This window comes from Astatotilapia calliptera, chromosome 17, assembly GCF_964374335.1.
Source record: "Astatotilapia calliptera chromosome 17, fAstCal68.1, whole genome shotgun sequence".
Lineage (NCBI taxonomy): Eukaryota > Metazoa > Chordata > Actinopteri > Cichliformes > Cichlidae > Astatotilapia > Astatotilapia calliptera.
Window position 1 is genome coordinate 39,609,290 of NC_137438.1, and position 19,894 is coordinate 39,629,183.

At 43.5% G+C, this 19,894-nt stretch overlaps 1 protein-coding gene across 2 annotated transcripts; it reads left to right on the forward strand.

The window, feature by feature from the left end:
- Positions 1-1,927: 1,927 nt before the first annotated feature.
- LOC113009663 (occludin) lies at positions 1,928-19,497 on the forward strand. Of its 2 annotated transcripts, none has more exons than XM_026148114.2 (9): positions 1,928-2,291; positions 5,903-6,494; positions 8,601-8,792; positions 9,173-9,340; positions 13,079-13,242; positions 14,637-14,891; positions 16,955-17,126; positions 18,139-18,180; positions 18,311-19,497. In XM_026148114.2, the coding sequence occupies exons 2-9, from the start codon at positions 5,916-5,918 to the stop codon at positions 18,407-18,409; spliced, it is 1,671 nt and encodes a 556-aa protein (XP_026003899.1). In that variant the 5' UTR covers positions 1,928-2,291; positions 5,903-5,915; the 3' UTR covers positions 18,410-19,497. The 2 variants fall into 2 exon arrangements, with proteins under 2 accessions (XP_026003899.1, XP_080147792.1); XM_080291666.1 differs by having other exon boundaries at positions 14,721-14,891.
- Positions 19,498-19,894: the final 397 nt, after the last annotated feature.

Below are 19,894 nucleotides of genomic sequence, written 5' to 3' on the forward strand. Positions count from 1 at the left end.
TAAAGTCTTTAATGGACGCTGTCGAGAAAGAAAATATCAACCAGAAAAATACGTCTGATTTCAGGACACACACACACACACACACACACACACACACACACACACACACACACACACACACCACTCTCTCTCTCTCTCTCTCTCTCTGCTTTTACAGAGTAATTATTTAGTGTCTGTGGCTGAAGCTCAGACTGGGACAGGGGTCCCTTGGACTGCTTTGAGGATGCGAGTACTTGTCAGAAGCAAACTCTTGATATGTTTGTATTTTGGGGAATGAGGTCTTTTTCTTGTTCTCAACATGTGAACATTCCCTACAGTAACAGGTGTGTGCAGGTCTGGCTCCCTGCAGGACTGCTTTGCTTAAACAGACTGGGATGTGTTGGGTTCAAACTCTACAAAACAGTCAGACGTGCTACCTCACACACAGAAAAACACAATTACTGTACAGGGACTAAATAACCTCTGATATGATGGCAGGTTTACATATATGTTGGATTTATGCTGATTTCTCTCAGATTTTCTCTCAGATTTGATGAATCTCGCTGATATATGAGTATATTTAGACATAATTTACTGATTGAGATTTAAAAGTAAAATCTGTACAGATAAAGCCAGGTAAGCCAGGCTACCATCAAGCTTATGAATATGTAATGCAATGCCTTACTGGAGGAGTTTAGGCTGCTGAATTCTATAATTATATTAAAATGTAGCTGCGTGACTGAGGATTAAAGTTACAGCTCTATTTACAAATGAAGCAGCCGATTGCAGCTACATGTCGTGGAGGATTTGGACGTGACTTGTGCTGTGCGGCACTAGAAGGGGAAATGTTTAAAAAAGACTGCAATGAAGAGTTTTTATTCCTGATTTAAAAGGAATGAAGTAAAACATTCCTCTCCACGTCTCCATTGTACTCTTAGCTGACCTGGCACTAGCAGTGTTTGTGGCACCGATCCAAGGAGGTGAACCTCTTGAACTTCACTCTTTTTGTGCACGTAAACACAAATGGTGACACCTTCCCGACTATTACAGTTTGCACCGCTTTGATCTTGTACGCTCTAGGAAACGAATAACCAAAAATCGATTGGTTGTGAGATGAAGTGAAGTAAAAACTGCACGAGACAAAGCGTGATGTGATCTTATTCTTTTAAAAGCAAGTGTTTGCCCCCCCCCCTCCCCCCAGAAGAAACAGGACATTTTGAATTATGCCATGAATCACAAAGCATTACACTAACATGAATCATGTCTATCACAGTGTTTTTCCCGGAGTGAAATACCAAAGGTTTATTTACAAGAACTCCTTCTTTAATCCTTGTTTATTAAGGTTCGTTGAGGATAACAGTGTAACAGAGCAGCATTAAAGTAAAAATACAGGGAATAAATGAGCAGTATTTGTTTATATGGCACTATCATCTCTATACTACTATCACTATTTTACTCTATCAGCTCGACTTATTAAAAACACCAGTTTTTTTCTCCATTTATTAATTTTATCAAACGGTATTAGAACTGCTGTGAAGTATCAGTGTTATTTAATATGAGTGTTTATGTGACAGTACACTGAACACATGTGTTGGCCCCCAACTGCAAACTTTTATTCTAATATTATATCTGACTTACTGTATAAACCTGTAAAAACTCCTCCAGCCAAATGAATGAATAAATACATAATTAAAGAGCACGTGCCAAAAATACAGCTTTTATTGAAAACAAATCCTAGCAAAAGTTTTAATTTGTATTTTTTCCCCTCTCGGTGTTATTTTCTAACTAGTGTAAACTTTTTACGGTCCCTCTTAAGCATCTACGCTGAAGCCGGTTTGTTGATGAGCTTTAAGAACTATATCGTCTAGCGGAAGACTATGCCTGCTTCCGTTTTTTTGAGCCCTTTTGTTGCTAAATGTTATTACTATGTGTCTGCTGCGAAAACATTGCTTTCTAATAATGCGTGCGTCTAGTGTGTCGCCGTGCTAAGGCAGAAAGCGCGACCTCTTGCGGTTGAAAGGCGGAGGTGTAGCGCGGCGGGCCTCATCATCGCGGCGGACCAGCGGGACAAAGCACTTGTTCAGAGACCGCTCACTGCGCCTCTGTGCCGGGGACAGACGGCTGCTACAGACGGAGAAACCACTCCAGCGCTGCTTTCAGATAGAGGTTTACTTTAAACGGAGAAACGCATTTTTCTACGGGCGCTTTAGTTTCCCAAACAGCTTCACACTTGTAAAGGAAGGAGAGTTTTGACAGGAAATAAGGGCGGCCACTGGTCAAGTTTCTATCCCCCCCCCCTTCGGCGACCTCAGGTAAGATAACCGTGAGGTGGATAGAGGTAATGCAGACTGTGACTTTTTTGCCTCTAAGAAGTGAGGTAACTTTCTTTAATGTCTCATAAAGTTGTTCATACTTGCCGCTGTTACAGCGAGTGTCGGGTTTACATTCGTTACTTCGACAGGTGGGCTAACGACCCCCGAGTCCTGCTAGCTAGCTTACGCTCGGTACATAAATCTGTTTAAAACTACCAGAATCCCTCTTGTTCGAAAGAGCGCAAAACCCCGCCTGTATTGATATCACGACGAGTATTTAGTTTGACGTAAAATAAATCACGGTTAAATCCAAAGTACTTGAAGCATGTAATCAGTTAGACCGCTGTGTTACCTCAGTGATGTATGTACCCAGGTTAGCGCTTATGAATATAAATACATGTGTGTGTGAAGTTGTGCTTTGGCCATGCAAAATACTGCACACCTTACAGCGCCTTGATCTTATCATCCTTCATATTTAAAGCAGAGCTACTCTAATGGCTGATCCGACTCTTAATGCAACCTTTATTAAGACCGTGTAAGCGTTGTAGACACCGGGGGTCTGTTGCCTACCTCCTGCTTCAGTTTGCCTACTTTTTCCTCAATCAGCTGGTTATTCTGTAAAGTCATTGTTGGAGGTCCGTGTGCCTGTCTTTGTGTCTCGGTCTGGCACGGGGAGGGTTTTAAAACCACCAGGTGAAACGCGTCCCTCAAGCTTTTTTCGTGTTAGAGCATTAAAAGAAAGCTGTGATTATTCCCCACAGATTTTATGGTGCAGCTTTGTCAGTGGGTGTTTTTGAGCAGGAAGTCTTGGCTGACTCCCGTGTGAGTGTGCCAGTGGGTCGCAGCCTACATCGGGCAGGGGTCTAATAGTTTTTGACAGATGTACGGCATGTGACTGTATAACTGGAATTCCTTCATGAGCGACGGATGATAGAGACTCTGTGTTGTAGTGGTGCTCAGACTGTGGCTGGTGGGCGTCTGACGTGACCTGTGACTTCGGTGCAAGCACTGCGCTCTCTGCCCAGCCTCAAAACGAGCCAGGCAACCCAGTGTTAGACAAACACGTACTGATACTGCTGTCGGTGTTGTACTACTCCTGCTACAGTAGTTACACTGTATCCAGGCCAGTACTGGGAGAAAAGGTCCCCAATAAGTAATCCCCATGTTTTTGTGGGCTATAACAATCATTGTGCTGCAGCTACAAACATCTTTCTTGTTCATGTACAAGCTCTCAATCTGAAGTAGTAATAGTAGTAGTAGTTTTATTATTTATTTAAAACAGAGTATTTTAAGTGTGTAGTGGCTTGTTGGCTGATTTCTTCCTGAGATGACCTGAGGTGCTCAGCTTTTGCTTGTGCAATCAAGTGGAAATTTTAGGGAGAAGCAATTAAATGTGAGGTAGAAGTCACGCAGTCAGAGCTGAGTGGTGTGGACATACAGAAATTATTTTACTGCTACAATATAACCTGCATTATTACCATTGCATTAATAATATCCTACAGCACTGATATTGCATTAAAGATGTTTATTAAAGCTATTGCCACCATATTAACCTTTTTATTACATATAATTATTTTATACACATTGCATGTTTGTGCTCATTCAGAGTTGATGCTCAGTCTATTAAAGAAGGTTTTAAGCTTTGTGAAGCGCTGTGTCTTCACAATCTATTGTGTAGGTGACTTGGAGCACAGAAGGATAAACAGCGTACACGCTTACAAACACATAATCCTGCCAGGCCAAAGGCCCCAAATTCATTTAGCTTCTAACTGCATTTCAGTTTGCTTGGTAACAGATGACAGAAGACCAGTCAAGAAAGGACAAGCCCTCTAGACCATCTAGGCTTTAAATTTATTGCCATGTATGGAAGGTGTTATAGGAAGAGGAACTTCGGTGTCTGTTTTAGCCATCTAACATGTACCATTTACTGTAATCAATGTATTTGATCTGTAATCGACGTGAGAAGGGGCGTTAACCCCGATGTTATAAAAGCATTTTCAAGTGCATTCTTAGGAGGAGACGTGTGCTGATGTGATGCTGCAGACTTCTTCTCCTGTGTTCATTCAAACTCATTGCTTGATTGCATCTTCTGGGCCTCTGTTGGTTTGTTTCATTGCTCAACATTTATTGAGTTGGGGACAGTGGGCTGCTGTAAAAAGCTAAATTACCGATATAAACAAACGCAGTAGCAGGAACTAAACGAGCACCCAGCTGAGAATAAAGGACATGCTCATCCACCTGTACCCCCCTCTTTCTGTTTTTCTGTTTTCTGCCTCCGTCCGTGCAGGAGCAGCACAGAGGAGCCCTTGTTTGATCGTCCCCGGACACTGCCCCAATTTCTTTCTCTCTCTCTCTCTAACTTTGGTTTCATAGCAACACTGCTCCCGTGACGGGCAGCCTTGACTTCTTGCCCTCCTGCTCCTGAAACAAAGACAAGAAGTTATGGAGGGCAGGAGAGAAGCGGGGGAGAGAGTTAAGAGACAGGGCAATTGTATGGGGGTTGAAGGACATGGAGGACCGAGGGAGGGTATAATGGGAAGGTGTCTGAGATGGAGGCTCTGAGGCGAGACCTCTTCTTCCATTGTGTTCACCCGAGTCCCATAAAAGAGAGCAAGAGTTATGACACTGTGGGCAGTGCCAGGGACTGTGTCTCTCTCTGTGTGTCTAAACTTCTGAATGACTCGGCATCTTAGGCTTTTCCTTCTTTTTTTTTTTTTAATTACCAATAACCCCCCCGAAACATCTCAGCACAGAAACGGAGTAAGAAAAATGTCAAACATGCTCTTCCACCGGCTCTGTACGTGTGTCTACATGCTGTTTTAAATGAAACTTGAGATCCGGTTACACTTTATTTGTTGAATGACAATGCTAACTAATGAGTTGCAGGTGTAACGCTTTGTTATACTCGTATTTACACCACACACAGAGAGAGCACAGTTTTCAGTAACATAAAGGTAACGGAGGCCTCGAGGTCTTCTGCAGGAAAGCTGTTTACGTGCCTTTCAGTGAAACGTGTTGGCCTCCCACTCCCTGTACAGCTCGGCGTTAGAAGAATGGGGATTGTTATGTCGTAAACTGCGGCCTTGCAAATCTCTGTGTAGCAGAAAAATGTTTAGCTGGATACTGAGATGTGAAATATTCAAATTGTGGACATCGTGAGGCTAGAGACACTTCCACAGCCTGTAAAGAGGCAGAAAGGAAAGTATTGTTGTTTGGATGCTCTCCCTGTCCTGGTACTGACGTCTCCGTACTGATTCTGACTCGGCTGCTTCACAGACCTCATAACTGCGGCTATTCCTCTCATTTTTTTCTCTGTGTGTCTTTTTCTATGTGATCTGTCCAAGACGTGATTTTCTCAGCCAAACAGGAGAAAACTGGATAAACAAAGCTTAGTTGTGCCATCATAAAACGCACTCCCTTGTAAATGGTAAAACATTTACACTGTCCTCGTTTGCTAGTCACACCTAGTTTTCCCGTATCTGCTCATGTAGCGTTGCTCATATCAGTTCAGCTGAAACGCAGCTCAGGACGGCTCCTCCCGCCTGTGCGCCGTACATGTTGATCTCTCGGTTGCTGACGGACTTTTTGTGTGTTTCTCTTTACACTTTCAGACGTCTTTGAGCGATGTTTGACAAACAGCATTACGAGAGTCCGCCGGTCTACAGTCCCCCTTTCACCCCTCCACCCAACAATGGCTTTGGGCCTGCGGCGAGCTTCCATGGCCCTCAGAGCGACTACAACGTGTACCCACCTCCACCAGGATCCTACTACATGGAGGACAAGCCGCAGCACTTCTACAAATGGCTGTCACCTCCTGGGATCGTCAAAGCCATGATGGTCACAGTCATAGTGCTGTGTTTGGCGATATTCGCCTGTGTGGCTTCCACGCTCATGTGGGATATCCAGTACGGGTACGGCTCGGGAATGGGTTACTACGGTTCTGGGATGGGCTACGGCAGCGGCTACATTGGAGGCAGCTACGGCTCGGGCTACGGTGGTTACGGCGGATACGGAAACTACTACGGCTCCGGCTCCTACATTTCTCCTTACTCGGCCAAAGCTGCTATGATTGCCATGGCAGCCATTAACTTCGTAGGAGCACTGGCCTTCTTCATTGCCAGCTTCTCTAAAACCAACGCAGTCCGCAGCAGAAAGTACTTCCTGGCTGTCTTGATATCCAGCGTTTTGATGGCTGCCCTGCAGGTAAAACTGCTTTTAATTTCCCATGTGCTCTTTTTTTATTAACACACACAGAGAGGAGTGCAAGTACTTTGGTGAGTGATCTTCTGAAAGCATAATATTCATGTGAAAATTATGTTTCTCAACACTTTATTTGTCTCCTCAGTGTTTGCCAGGTTGTGCTATCATAACACTGTAAAATATGGGAGTGGCAAATAATCAGTAAAGCAAAGAAGTCTCGACAAATTCAAACTAGACAAGGTACAAAACTAAATAAAAACACCTTTGCTGGACAGTTTTAAAGCTGTAAATATATTTTTACTAATTTTCTGGAGATAATAGAAGAGAACCTTCATCTGATGGAGCGAACTCTGACTCTGTGCTTCTGCATCACTGAGGAGACTGAAACACAGGAGCCCTGTACTTTAAATAAGTCAATTATTTACAAAAGCTAGCATAACACGGTGAATAATGTACCTGAGCACTCAAAGTGCTTTACACAGCATGCCTCATTCACACAGGTGCTTTCTGTGTAGCGTTCACACACATTTACACTCCGATGGATGCAGAGAGCAACTTGAGGTCAGTATCAAGGATATTTGGCATGCAGACTGCAGCAGCCAGGGATCAAACCACCAACCTTCCAGTTATTCGATGACCCGCTCTGCCTCCTGAGCTACAGCCACCCCAACGTGACCCGAGCTCCCTCATAAACCTCCCATTTAGGACAAAACCTTTTGTAGTCGTTCTCATCAGCTGTTTGACAAAAATCCCCAACTCCCCTGCCGAAAGAGCTCAACTTTATCATCATGCAGCTAAAATAATTTTAGCTCAAGACATATACTTAAACTGTTGTTGCACAGACAGTAAAGCTTAAAGGGAAATTAATTTACAGTCATCACTGAATCTCTCACACACACACACACACACACACACACACACACACACACACACACACACACACACACACACACACACACACACACACACCATGTTTTCATATCTTTGTGGGGACATGTCATTAACACAATGCTTTCCCTAGCCCCTGACCCTGAGCCTGACCCTAACCCTGACCCTAACCCTGACCCTGACCCTGAGCCTGACCCTGACCCTGACCCTGAGCCTGACCCTGAGCCTGAGCCTAACCTAACTGTAACCCTGACTCGAAAACCACATTTTGAGCCTCAAAAATGTCTTCAGACTCGTGGGGATTTTGGTCCCCACAAAAATATGAATAGAGGGAAACACAAACAGATTGTTTAGCTTCTGAGTTTAAGTTTGTAATATTGGGCCTGTAGACGGTGTCGTTGTCCACTGCAAACAGCTGATAGTCGTTGTGGTACCGAGCTCAGTGATGTAATGATATAATAAGTCACATGCACAGATACGTACATGGACAGCAAGCATGTCTGTGAGAGCTCTGCTCTTTCAGGTTAATTCAGGTGGATAGTAAACTGGAACTCCATTAGGATAATAAAGTGTATTTTTAACATAATCATATCATCATCAGTATTTTCCTGCAAGCTTCCCATCTCACACCTACGCCGACAGTCAAAACTGGGAACGCCTTTCTTTGTTATGAATAGTATTTAAATTTGGATGTTTTCTAAAACCCGAAATACCAGAAACATAATTTGAAGCCGAATACTTCTACTCTTCGCTCTGTTGGACCGCTGCATACAGATGTTAATCCAGCACACCATTACGTTTATTGAGCTCAGTGTACAGAGCACGACTCTGGAGCCAGTGTGAAAAGAGAGAGTCTGACTTTCTGTGCTGACCTGGAAGCTTTCACTGTGATGATTCATTCATTTACTGTTAACATAAATGTTTGTTTTTTAAAAATGATTCCACTTGATTTGACTATTAAATACATACTTATGAAAGCCAGAGAGCCAGTGAACATTTGTTAGTCCAACGTGGAAGGTGTCTGTCTCCTCCTTGTACTGTGGCCTTTGGACTCACAATGTGTTCTCCACACATGTGATAAGATTGCTGCTGACTGTTTGCCATCATGTAATCTGATGCTGCTGCCTCTGAAACGCCTCTTTCACTAATCAGCCCTCAGATGTCACATGTGTCTTTACTCTTACACTAAATATGTCGGTGCACTGTTTCTGTGTCTTTCAGGGCATCATAAACATCGTCTACATCGTGGGGGTAAACCCCATGGCCCAGAGCTCCTCCAGTATGATGTACAATCCAATGCTCATGATGTGCCAGAATCTTTACCAGACCAGTTACTCGCAGATGGGAGGAGTGGGAGGCTTCCCCATGTACAACCAGTACCTGTACCATTACTGCTTTGTGGACCCACAGGAGGTCTGTAGCTATATTAAATGAAGGATTTGTTTCCAGGATTATTTAATGATGACGCTGCCCGATGAACCTGTTTATTCTGAAATGGTAAAAAGTCTGCGAGAGGTTTTCTTGATTGATTTGTTTTTTGATTATTTCTGTGTTTATCAGCCGTTTATTAAAAGTGAAAATGGTAACGACTTCAGTTGTTTTCTGTTATCTGCTTGTTAAAACCTGTTCAAACTGTGGTGTAAGTGAGATTTCCTTCTCACATTAGTTCTGTGCAGCACTGTGACTCGTAATGTTGCCACACATTTGTACTTTTTGTACCGGGATAAACCAACTTTATCTCGGCGCTTATCTCTTTTGTGATGTACTCAGACTCATATTCTTGTCGTTACCAGGGAATTGCAATGGCATGTGGATTCCTGGTTGTCATCGCCTTGAGTGTTGCTGCTTTCTTCGCTCAGAGGACAAGAGGGAAGATCTGGCGCTACGGCAAACCGAATATTTACTGGGAAGAGCCTCTTGTTGGTGGGAAGGCCTCAGAGGGCAGAGATGTAGAGGACTGGGTAAGAGACAACAGGATGGCGGACACAGTTTAATAAGGTTTAAATGGAGGATTTAAAAAACTAAATCACATTTCCTTCCTGCATTCCTGCATTTCCTTTGCCCCAAACTAGCCTAGAGTCTATGCATGCAGAGCTTGGAGTCAAGTGAGCAGGGTCACGCAGAGTTTAAATCCAGCCTCAGGTGGAGCACAGTAATCACGACAGATTTGATAAGATGATGAAATGCTCAACCACAGCGGGGTTTGTTTTGTGTCTTTTGCATAAACGATTAAGCCGACTTGCTTTACCTCTCTGTCACAAATAATGTGATTTGTTGCTAAATGGCAGCGAAGTAGGTGAGCAGGCAGCTGCCAGTGAGGTAATCTTCTTGTGTAGATAGTCATCAGTGATAATGACAGGTAGGCGATTGTGGTGACCTGTAAATAGCCAAGCAGAGACTTGCACATACCCTATTTTAGTCTGTTGATTACCCCTGCTGTTTGTAACATATAACTTGCGTCGAGAGACAGTTGATTGGTGTTGATCGCCAGTTTACTTCTCTCATATGCTTTTATTGCCTGGCTTTATGAGTTCACAGTCCGAGAGGAGTTTCATGTGTGATGTTGTGAAAGGTTCAGCAGGGAAACAGTAACGCTAACGCTAACGTTTCCTCTGACCGAGTCACTTTGTTCAGGGTCAGGATGATAGCAATCGGTGATTGTTTGCAAATGGCCTACAACCTGGTTTCAGTCTGAATAATCATTAACCACCCGAGGAGATGGTAAGCAGGCAGGTGGTTTGCCTCTGTGTTTTTCTAAAAGTCAACAGCCTTTCAGTCATGTAGGACCAGGAACTGAAATGTGGGAGCGCTGTGTAAGAGATTTAATTATAGTTCGTAACCAGCCGTAACAGGATAGTCTGATGAATTAAGGATGCAGAGAAACGTGCACTTTTATCTAAGAAATGTTTTCAGTCACGTAATGTACTGCAGGTTTCCGGCACAGCACCTCATCACACTAATGGTCTTTATTTCCTGTTCCCATCTAGTGTTTGTTCAAACATCATCCACTCGAATGTCAGAAACGCAGATAAATATACAAACATGGCACATAGCAGATACGTGCCAGCTACAAAAGAAAGAAACCCAGATTAATTATGATTAAACAGGGCACAGTGGTTCACACTGTTGCCTCATAGCGAGAAGGTCCTGGGTTCAATTCCACCATCAGGCCTTTCTGTGTGGCGTTTGCATGTTCTCCGCTGCATCCTCCCTCTCGCCCTAAGACAGCCGACGCAGGCCGCACAACCAAAACTAAGACTGCTACATTCTCGCCTAATATCATTTGATTACACCGGTGTGTCGAAGGACGCTGGGAGTCACAGTGTAGCTCTTGCAAAGATACCTGAAGTTCCACCAAACAGACGTGTTGTACTGGTGAATGATATAGAGCTGTTTGTTGTTGAGAGAGCTCGTCCTTCCCGACAGTGTAACATAGCGCGCAGAGGTGTACAGGCAGGGTGGAGTGAATGAGAAGAGCCCACAGTGACTAGCACTGCTGCCTAATAATGGAGCACAGTGAAGTCATCAAGCTCGTTGCAGGAGCAGTAATGAAGTCTCTTCACTAGAACAAATTTCTCCGAGAAGTCAAAACACCAAAGTATATTTTTAGTCACAGAAGAGTTTGTACAGTCAGAAAGATGAATCTTAGAGGATTTAATGATCAGTGGGAGCAGATAATTATACGTTTACAACATATATGATCTGTAGTCTGTGCGTCAAACTTCCTGCATGAAGACTGCGCTCTACATGAAGCACATCGGCCAGCGTGTGCCAGTGGCTTTCTCCTGTCCTTACGTTCATTATATTACTATCATTATGATGATCACAGCCAGTCACATTCACACTGCAGGCTTTTTTTATTACTTTGTTGACACACTACCTGCGTCGCTGCCACAGAATGAGTCATCGGCCTCGTTTGGCTCCTTTAAGCACCAGGCGAGTGACAGTCTAAGGCTGTGGTCGGTCTGAGATTGGACCCGTCTCTGTTGTTGAGCTCAGGGAGGCCTGGCTCGCTCTGATGACCTCACACACAAGCTGCATTCAGCTGGCCCGAGGTGGTGCGCTGCATTGTGTGTGCTGCATGAGGTCATCAGAGTCGGTTCCTGCAGGGCTGTCTGCAGCATCCTGAGCTGCTTCACAGTTAGAAAATGTTCTGTCAGGACATTAAGCAGCGTGAACTCAACATTATAATGAGAAAATATTGGTGAGTTGGAGAGCAAAGAATCGGTTACTCTTCCACATTTTCACCTCGTGTCTGAGTAGTTAAATCTCTGATTAGTCACTGCTCTAACAAGTTTCTGTAAAGACCATCATCTCTACTTAATTACCTCAAATAAAAGGTTTATAAAGTTATGCAAGCCGACCTTTCCCGGCTGACACAGACACATCTCCTGATTTTCTGCTTTTAAGCCTTAAGAGTCTCCATCAAGACTCTGTTTCTTTGTCTATGCCCCCTAATTCCTTCCTTTGTTGACATGCACTTATGCCTCATTTATACTGCTGCTCCATGGGTCAGCGCCTCCTCATCAACATCCAACATTGCCTGCGAGCCATTTTTTTAATCTTCCTGTCAATCTTTGCCTCCTGGCTTTGCTTCAGCAGGCCCAGCACTCTCAGACATTCTTACTGTGCTTGCGCTCACAGCCGCTGTGCTTCTCACTGAGAGGACATTGTTGAGATTCTTCCAACAGGATTCTCCTGCAGCTGCACGAAGCCCTGCTCGCCCCCACCCAAGCGCTCCACCCAGTGTGATTATTGTTTTTTAGGGGCAAGGCTGATGTTTAGCTCTCAGGAATTTAGCGATGTACCACCTAGAGAGCGGAAAACCTGGTCGATGTTATCACAGGAGTAGAGCTGTGTACGGTGGTTGGTTAGTAAACCCTCGGTGCGAGGTAGTAGAGATAGTAGAGCGCGTTTCAAGGCCTTTGTTCGCAGGTCTAATCATTGATACACTTAGTGGCTTAAACACTGACCGACCCTGAGGCCTTCACTGTGAGGAAAGCCGTCATGCTGTCACCTGACCTCACAGGAAGGACTTGGAAATACAGGGAAACGTTTCGACTCCTTTTGTTTAACGACAGACAGGAAGGGCAGATCCGTTCCAGGTGTCCGTGAAGACGTGAGAGAGTAGAAAGAAGTGAAGCATTGCTGTGTATGTCATTCACTGCTTTAGGTTTTAAGGATCAGAAACAGGCGTCAGTAAAACAAACAGTATTTTATTGCAGTCTGAAAGAATTGGTTTATTTTTGGTTAGGCTTAGTTTTGATTTATAATTCACCTCCTGTAGCTCTCCTTTGTTTTTGCTCTCCTGAGCTTTTCGTGCACTGCGAGCCGAGCTGCTCAGTGTGGAGTTGGATTGCAAAGTGCAATTTTATGCCTGACTGCTCACTCAGACTTAAAGTACTAATTACTAAACTTTTTCCTTCATCTCGTTCTCTGTGTCTTTAAAAGCCATCATTGAAGCCAACGCTTTCCTTTATCACTTTCTACTTTAGTATATTTCACTGCTTCAAAGCTTTTGCTAAGTAGAACTAGTAAATATTACGAATGGCACAAAACAAATTCCCAGTAGATGGTTTTGGTGCATCCGATGTGTCAGAGGAGAAACGAGGCCGTGTGCTGGTCTGGTCTTTGAGTGCGTCAGCTGTTTGTTTGCATCTGCTGAACCTGCTCTCTCTGCTTTTTCCGTCCTGCTGAAGGTGAACAATGTGGAGGAAAGCCGGAGTGTTCAGGATGCCCCGACCCTGCTGGTGTCAGAGAAGGGAGGCGGGCCGCTTAACGCCTCAGTTAACAGCGTCGTCTCCTACCCCCCACCCAAGGTGGAGAGCAGCTCCTACAATGACGATGCGTACGACAACAATGAGTAGGTGGTTCACTTTTCTTTGAATACTTATCTCAACACCGTGAGCTTGCAGATATTTGTCTGGCGTGTATAGTATATACTCTGTATTATTATTATTGTAGATTGTTATTCTTTTCACACAATCCCAGAACCACAGAACTGTTTCGTGCTTCCTGATTTGTGTCACTTCAGTCAGCTGTGTGAGATCACTAATAAGAACACACACTTTACCCTGAGCTCAGGACTTATCATTGAACATATTTATTGTATCAGAGGAAGAGAAAAGAAATAGATTGTTACAAAATATCTTTGCCACAGATTCTTTGGCTCAATGATGCAGAATTAATCTGTTTATATTTTCCTCTTCACATACATATATATGTGTATATATATATGTATATGTATGTGTATATATATGTATGTGTATATATATATGACTGTGCTGTTAACAGCACAAAATACACACACTTTACGCTGAGTCGATGTGGTTCAAAGTGCAGATTTTCCTCACAAGGCAAACAGAACCTGTGTTTGATAAGCAGCAGAGATGCAGTGTGCACAGTTGTTTTTTAGGAGCTTGTAATATCTGTGCCATTGGATTTGGATTCCTCCACAAATCCCCACAAACCCATAAAATTGAATGTGTCTCTCGTTCTCATTATTAAAGAGCTGTAGCTGCTTCCTGGTCACTGAGAGCCTCCATACGGCACAGAGTCAGATTGTAGATATGAGCAGCAATAATCATAAATGGGTTAGTAAAGGTCTACCTTTGCCTTCCTCCATATGGCGTCTGCCCGGGGCATTTAGGAGCACTCTTTTATTATTGTGATTATAATGTCGTTAGAGCTTTTTAATCTTTGGTTAAATATTTTTAAAATGTTCGACTACACCTTTCTGCACTGTGAAAACTAAAAAAGCTAAAGGAAGCTGAGGGAAAAGGAAACAGGGTGGCAGCACACGCGATCGTCTTTTTTGCAGTAACTCTGGGTCATATTGCACGATGAACAGTCTGCTTTTTTAAATCTTAGCCTCATAATGCAAAGTTCCCTCCCCAAATCTCTTTTACATGTAATTCCAGTCTAGCTGCATAATGTAAGAAAGTAGTATCGATCATTAAATCAGAGATCAACATGGAAAAACTCTGCTGACGTTATCGATTGGTTTTGTCAGTTTCGTGTGCTCCTATCTGCAGCGTCAAGCACGTTATGGTTTAAACGCTGCTGATCTTTTCCATGTGTGGGATGATGTTTGCCATTACTGTTTCCCAAACTGATGAAAAACACAAATGCAAAAATCTCCTTGGTGAAAAACAAAAAGCTCCGAGCTCTAAGCTCTTCTAAACTTATAATCATTACCCCCTCGGGGGGGTAAGCCCGTGAAAGAAGAAGCCGCGTTCTCATGTCTTTTTTCTGCAGGTACTCTGAACGGACAAACAGCCGACCATTGGTCACAGCACACCTCACTCAACAGAGCCATGATGTGGACATTTTCTTCCACAGCGGGGGGACCAGCTCGAGCCCCTCAGAAGAGACGGGCGGAGGCCGCAAACCCTCCGCAAACAGGGGCAAGAGGCGCAGACGTAACCCAGAACTGGACGAGTCTCAGTATGACACGGAGTACACCACGGGAGGAGAGACGGGCAATGAACTGGATGCAGAAGAATTGGAGAGGTGAGAAATAATCTTCCACTTTATCTGTGAGCTGCTCACTCACAGTCTGGATTAGAGAAGAAAATGTCATTAGGCAAAAAACTCAGGATGGGGATTGCAGCCGAATGCTGTCGTGCCCTCGGGACCTGACCTATATTCTCTGACACGACTTAATTCCTAAGCTCAGAAGACCATGCACAGTACCTTCATTTAGGGAAAGTGCAGGGAGAACATCTCTTGATTTGAAACATGTACGTTTAAAATGGTAAAGTTACAGACACTCAAAGGACGAGAGGCCACGGCGTTTCCCTCGCTCTGTCCAGGAGAGCAGTTAATCCTCTAAAGCATGCCGCCTCACATGAGCTGTACTCGGCCATAATTAGAGAAGTGGGACAAAGGTACAAGGTCCATTATAGAGACAGGAAATTTACACTGTGCATGGTTACATTTATTCACACTTTCAGTATCCCAGAGGGAGACATTTAAAGTTGAACTCGCCACAGCTGAACTTTCAGTGTTTCTGTGCTGAAGGAATATCAGTCATTCTTTTATGCTGGCTTTGATCACTTGGCCTGGACGCTGAGCAGCAGCTCACCTTTTGCATGAAAGAAAGGGCGTGAGCGCTTTACACCTTTAATGGCCTTAGGGCTGCCACAAACGATTATTTTGATAGTCGACTAGTCACCGATTATTTTTTGCGATTACTCGATTAATCAGATCATCATCCATTGGACATAAAACGTACAGCTTATTGCACCAGCAGCATCTGCTCTTATATAACTATCATTAGCTTACAGCTTTAACTGTTTAAGGTCTGTGCTAACTAAAAATAAAGACAAGATGATAGTTTATTAAATTTTAATGAAATTTGCAGATTGTTTCGGTGAAGTTTAATAAACTCCTTGCTATCTAAACTATAACAGGACACCGGAGTAAATTCTCCAGCATCTCACACTTCTGATAATCAGCTGTCTGCTTGATGTTTATTCAGCTGTGTAAAAACTATAACTTTAATCTCAGCCAAACCGATTTACTCAGGAACAAATAAAATACTGAAAAAAGCCAAACAATAACATTTTAAGTTATCTAAGTGACTTATATATCATGTTTAACCTGAGTAGTGAAAGATGGCGGTGGGTTTGAAAACGATTTGCCGGGAGTCCGGTGTTCTCACGGCTCTAGTTAGCCTAGCCCCCGGCTAACTATCGAGCTAGTGGGTAACAGACATCTCCGAAAACGTCGGAGCGCTTTTGAAAATATGTGGTGTCCTGATAAACTGAGCAGATATTTGAGGTTTACACAGCTACATTCTCGCCTGAAAATATGTTAAACGTTTATTTTGTGACCCAGAAAGAGTAATAAAAGTAATATTAAAACTAACTAGCTGCCGCCATTGTTATAAACTGAGCTGGGCCGCGCTATGAATTCTGGGACACAGCTTCTTCTTCTTCGGGGTTTAACGGCAGCTGGCATCCTTGTACATGCAGTGCTGCCATCTTCTGTTTCAGTCCGTTATTACACTCTTAAATCCTGCTACTTATTCCTGCGTCTTTCAGGATCTTACAAAGCTTCAAACGACGCGTCGACTATTAAATCAGTCGTGGACGATTTTGATAGTCGACTAATCGTGGCAGCCCTAATTGGTCTCCTGATGCTGGCTCTGTTTCAGGATCCAGTTTAAAATGTCAGCACTTGTCTTAATGGTTTGGCGGCACCTTATTAAACTATCACGACACTGAGGTCTGTGAGCCAGCTGCTCTTGGATATTCCTAGATCCAGATTCAGTTCTAGTTGAGCTGGATTTTATTATAGAAAAAGCATTGTTTTACTTAGTTTTATTTAATGATTTTTAGCGTATATTTGCAGTTGATTTAGTGACTGTTATTATGGTGCATATGCTTATAAGCTGGTTGTTTTAAATGTGCTGTAGAAGTAAACGTTTACTTGACTGATGGAGTTGATAACTCTGCATTTTGATTGGTCGAGATTTATTTGCAATGCTGATGTTTGTCTTTCTTTCCTTTGCTGTCTCTCCATCACTCATTCCTCTGCACCACCTGCCTCCCTTCATTCTTTTCCTCCAGCATGTACCCAGAGATAACATCGGATGATCAGCGACACGATTATAAGAGAGAGTTTGACGCCGACCTTCGGGAGTACAAGCGGCTGTGTGCTGAGATGGACGACATTAACGACCAGTTGAACAAGCTCAGCCGGCAGCTGGACACGCTGGACGACACCTCAGCCAAATACCAGGTGAGATGAAACCTCTCCTCAGAAAGTCACGACACGGCTGAGCTGCACGAGCCTGGACACGGAAAGGACACTAAAGCAGGATCATAGAGAAGCTCCCTCTCAGTGGAACTCCTTTCACATAATAAATCATCGAATTTCCCAGAGGAACCCACCCGAGGGATTAATAAAGTTCTATCTTATCTTAAATACGATCCTGGATCTGCAAAGACGACAAAACAAACATTTACATTTGTTCTATATTTGACGTATTTATTGTGTTTGTCACTTAAAAAACTGCGATGATAAAGTCCGCCTTGGTACCTACTCGGATCGACTCGCCAAAGTTTTCAGGGTTTTCCATCAGGTCATCGTACCTGCGATCCGAGCAGGTACTAAAATGTGATGTCGTCAGACTGCACGCCACTGATTGGCTGGTCAGTGGCGTTATTTGCAGAGTCACGAGTTGCGTTCCCCGAGCGTGACGAGGAGCCACACAGACTAACCCGGAGTTTATATCGTCGCCTCAACGTTCGTGACGCATACTAATTACGCAGTCGGATGCGTTGCTATAACAACGATCATGCACATTAGCTGGTTTTTAGTTGTAATGGAAAACCAGTCGATCCGAGTAGATACTAATGGAAAAGCGTCTATATTAAGCTCCGAGAGTCACACGCAGGAGCTTTTTCCATCATTGCTCGTTGGCTTTTAGAAGCTGATCGGTCCCCCGCTGTTATAAATATACTAACCTTTCTGAGAATTGTTACAGGGAGTTATGCTAATATCAGAGTTTTCCATTAACTGTCAGTTTTTGTACAGTTCATTTCTCGGATCACAACTCCAACCTGTCTGACTTTGTAGAGTCTCTCGACTTGGCCTTTATCGAGGGTGAAGAGTGACTCAGAGCCACTGTGTTAAAAAAGTCATTGCTTATTAAGCTCTCTGTGCATAAAAGACACAAAATGTGAGCTTTAATGTTTCCTTTGTGTATGACGATCACACCAAACCTTATAACCTCTGTGTTATTCCCCAGATTGTAGCTGAGGAATATAACCAGCTGAAGGACCTGAAGCAGGTGAGGAGACATATCAGGCATTTTTTATTAACTCACCTAAAACAAACATTATTTATTATTATTAAAGACCTTTGACCCAAACCTGTGTGGAGTTTCTGTTTTAACGGGCTTTTCTGTGCTGCGTCTGCAGACGTCCGACTACCAGGCTAAGAAGACAGAGTGCCGCCGGCTGAGACACAAACTGTTCCACATCAAACGCATGGTGAAGGACTATGACAAGAACCACTGAGCACCCACTCTCCCCACAGCACACGATACACTCCAACATGCCACAAAGACTCTGTGACCTGCTGAGACCAAAGTTAAAGGACACACTCACGCTCACACACACACGGGGAACACGCTGCAAGTTTAATGATCTACTGTAAACAAATAATCGCTGATTTTGGGAGAGAATGAGGGGAGGAGCCTCCGGCCTGTTTGGCCTCAGTGCTTGCAGGGTACGGCTACTCCTGAGGATCAAAGGCTGCGGTTGGAGAGAGGCGGTTTGAAGGTCACCTAATAATTAGTCGCCCGAGGTAACGCTTTGCTCGCTTTTCTGCGTTTGCTCTCCGATAGGCGACTTTTCTTTGTTTTTTCCTCCACAGATAAGAGTCGGTGATGTTGTAGGTGAGCAAACACGCAGCCTCTGTGTGGCCGACGAACATTAGCTGAGGGTTTCTCACGTCGGCGTTCGTAACGACCTTAAATGTGGCTGAACTTAACAGCTTTCTTTTACCGTTTTTTTGCTTTTGTCGACACTGAGATTTTTATATTTTTTTACAGATGTTGTGACACCAAAACTGGCCAACAGGCTGTGTGTGGCAGTGTTGTATTGTGCGTTCTTTTAACGAGTCGTGCTCTTCGTATATATCAGAACAAATTTACAGTTGGTCTCTAAAACCTGGAGATTCATTCGTGCTTGTACATACTGTAGGCTCATAGTTGTGTGTTTAAACTATGCAAATTAGTCAAATTAACCACAGTGTCTGTATGTTTTCATCACACTCCTGAAAAACCCGCCTCGCTGTTTCTGTCGATAAGCTGAACTCATTTGATTCTTTGCCAATGAAAACGAGCTTTAATCCTCAGCGTTTGTGAAAATCTACTGTACACCTTAAATTCATGTAGACTCGCTTGTGATTCGTCTTGCATTTGTATTTTTATGAAGAACATTGTTGTCATTTTAAAAACCATTTGCGAGCCATTTATTTTTGTAAGAATTTATTTTCTTTGACGCTATTATAAAAAGACCATTTTTGTAACTGTGTACCTCCATAAATGATGTTGTCTAAAAAGTATTGAATTTAGTGAATAATAAACATTTCTAATTCTCTATTTGCTCTGGAGTGCATGTGCAGCGAGTTGCCAGCAGGGGGAGCAGGAGCGCTGCTGATGCAGCAGTCAGTGAGACTAATGTGAGCTAATACTGCCCTCTGGTGGTGCGTTTCTGTACTTCCCTGCTTCAGGTTTTAGTCAGATTTTTATTTCTGTTTCAAACTTTTCTCCACTTCTCTGCCGCCTGCTGGAAATCAGCTTCTGGCCCAATTGATCCTAATCCGTTCCTATCATAAAGATTGGCTGTTGATCCATCAACAATCCTTCAGTTTCAATATTTTTACCTTGTGACACGGCGCTCCAGCATGCTGGAAATTGCTTAGGCTACGTTCACACTGCAGGTCTTAATGCTCAATTCTGATTTTTTGATCAAATCTGATTTTTTTTGTCTGCTCGT

Excerpts from the sequence above, each read along its gene's own strand:
- LOC113009663 (XM_026148114.2), top strand. The coding sequence starts at position 5,916 with ATGTTTGACAAACAGCATTACGAGAGTCCGCCGGTCTACAGTCCCCCT. Across the intron at positions 8,793-9,172 it reads GCTTTGTGGACCCACAGGAG|GGAATTGCAATGGCATGTGG; the intron begins GTCTGTAGCTAT and ends TGTCGTTACCAG. Across the intron at positions 9,341-13,078 it reads GCAGAGATGTAGAGGACTGG|GTGAACAATGTGGAGGAAAG; the intron begins GTAAGAGACAAC and ends GTCCTGCTGAAG.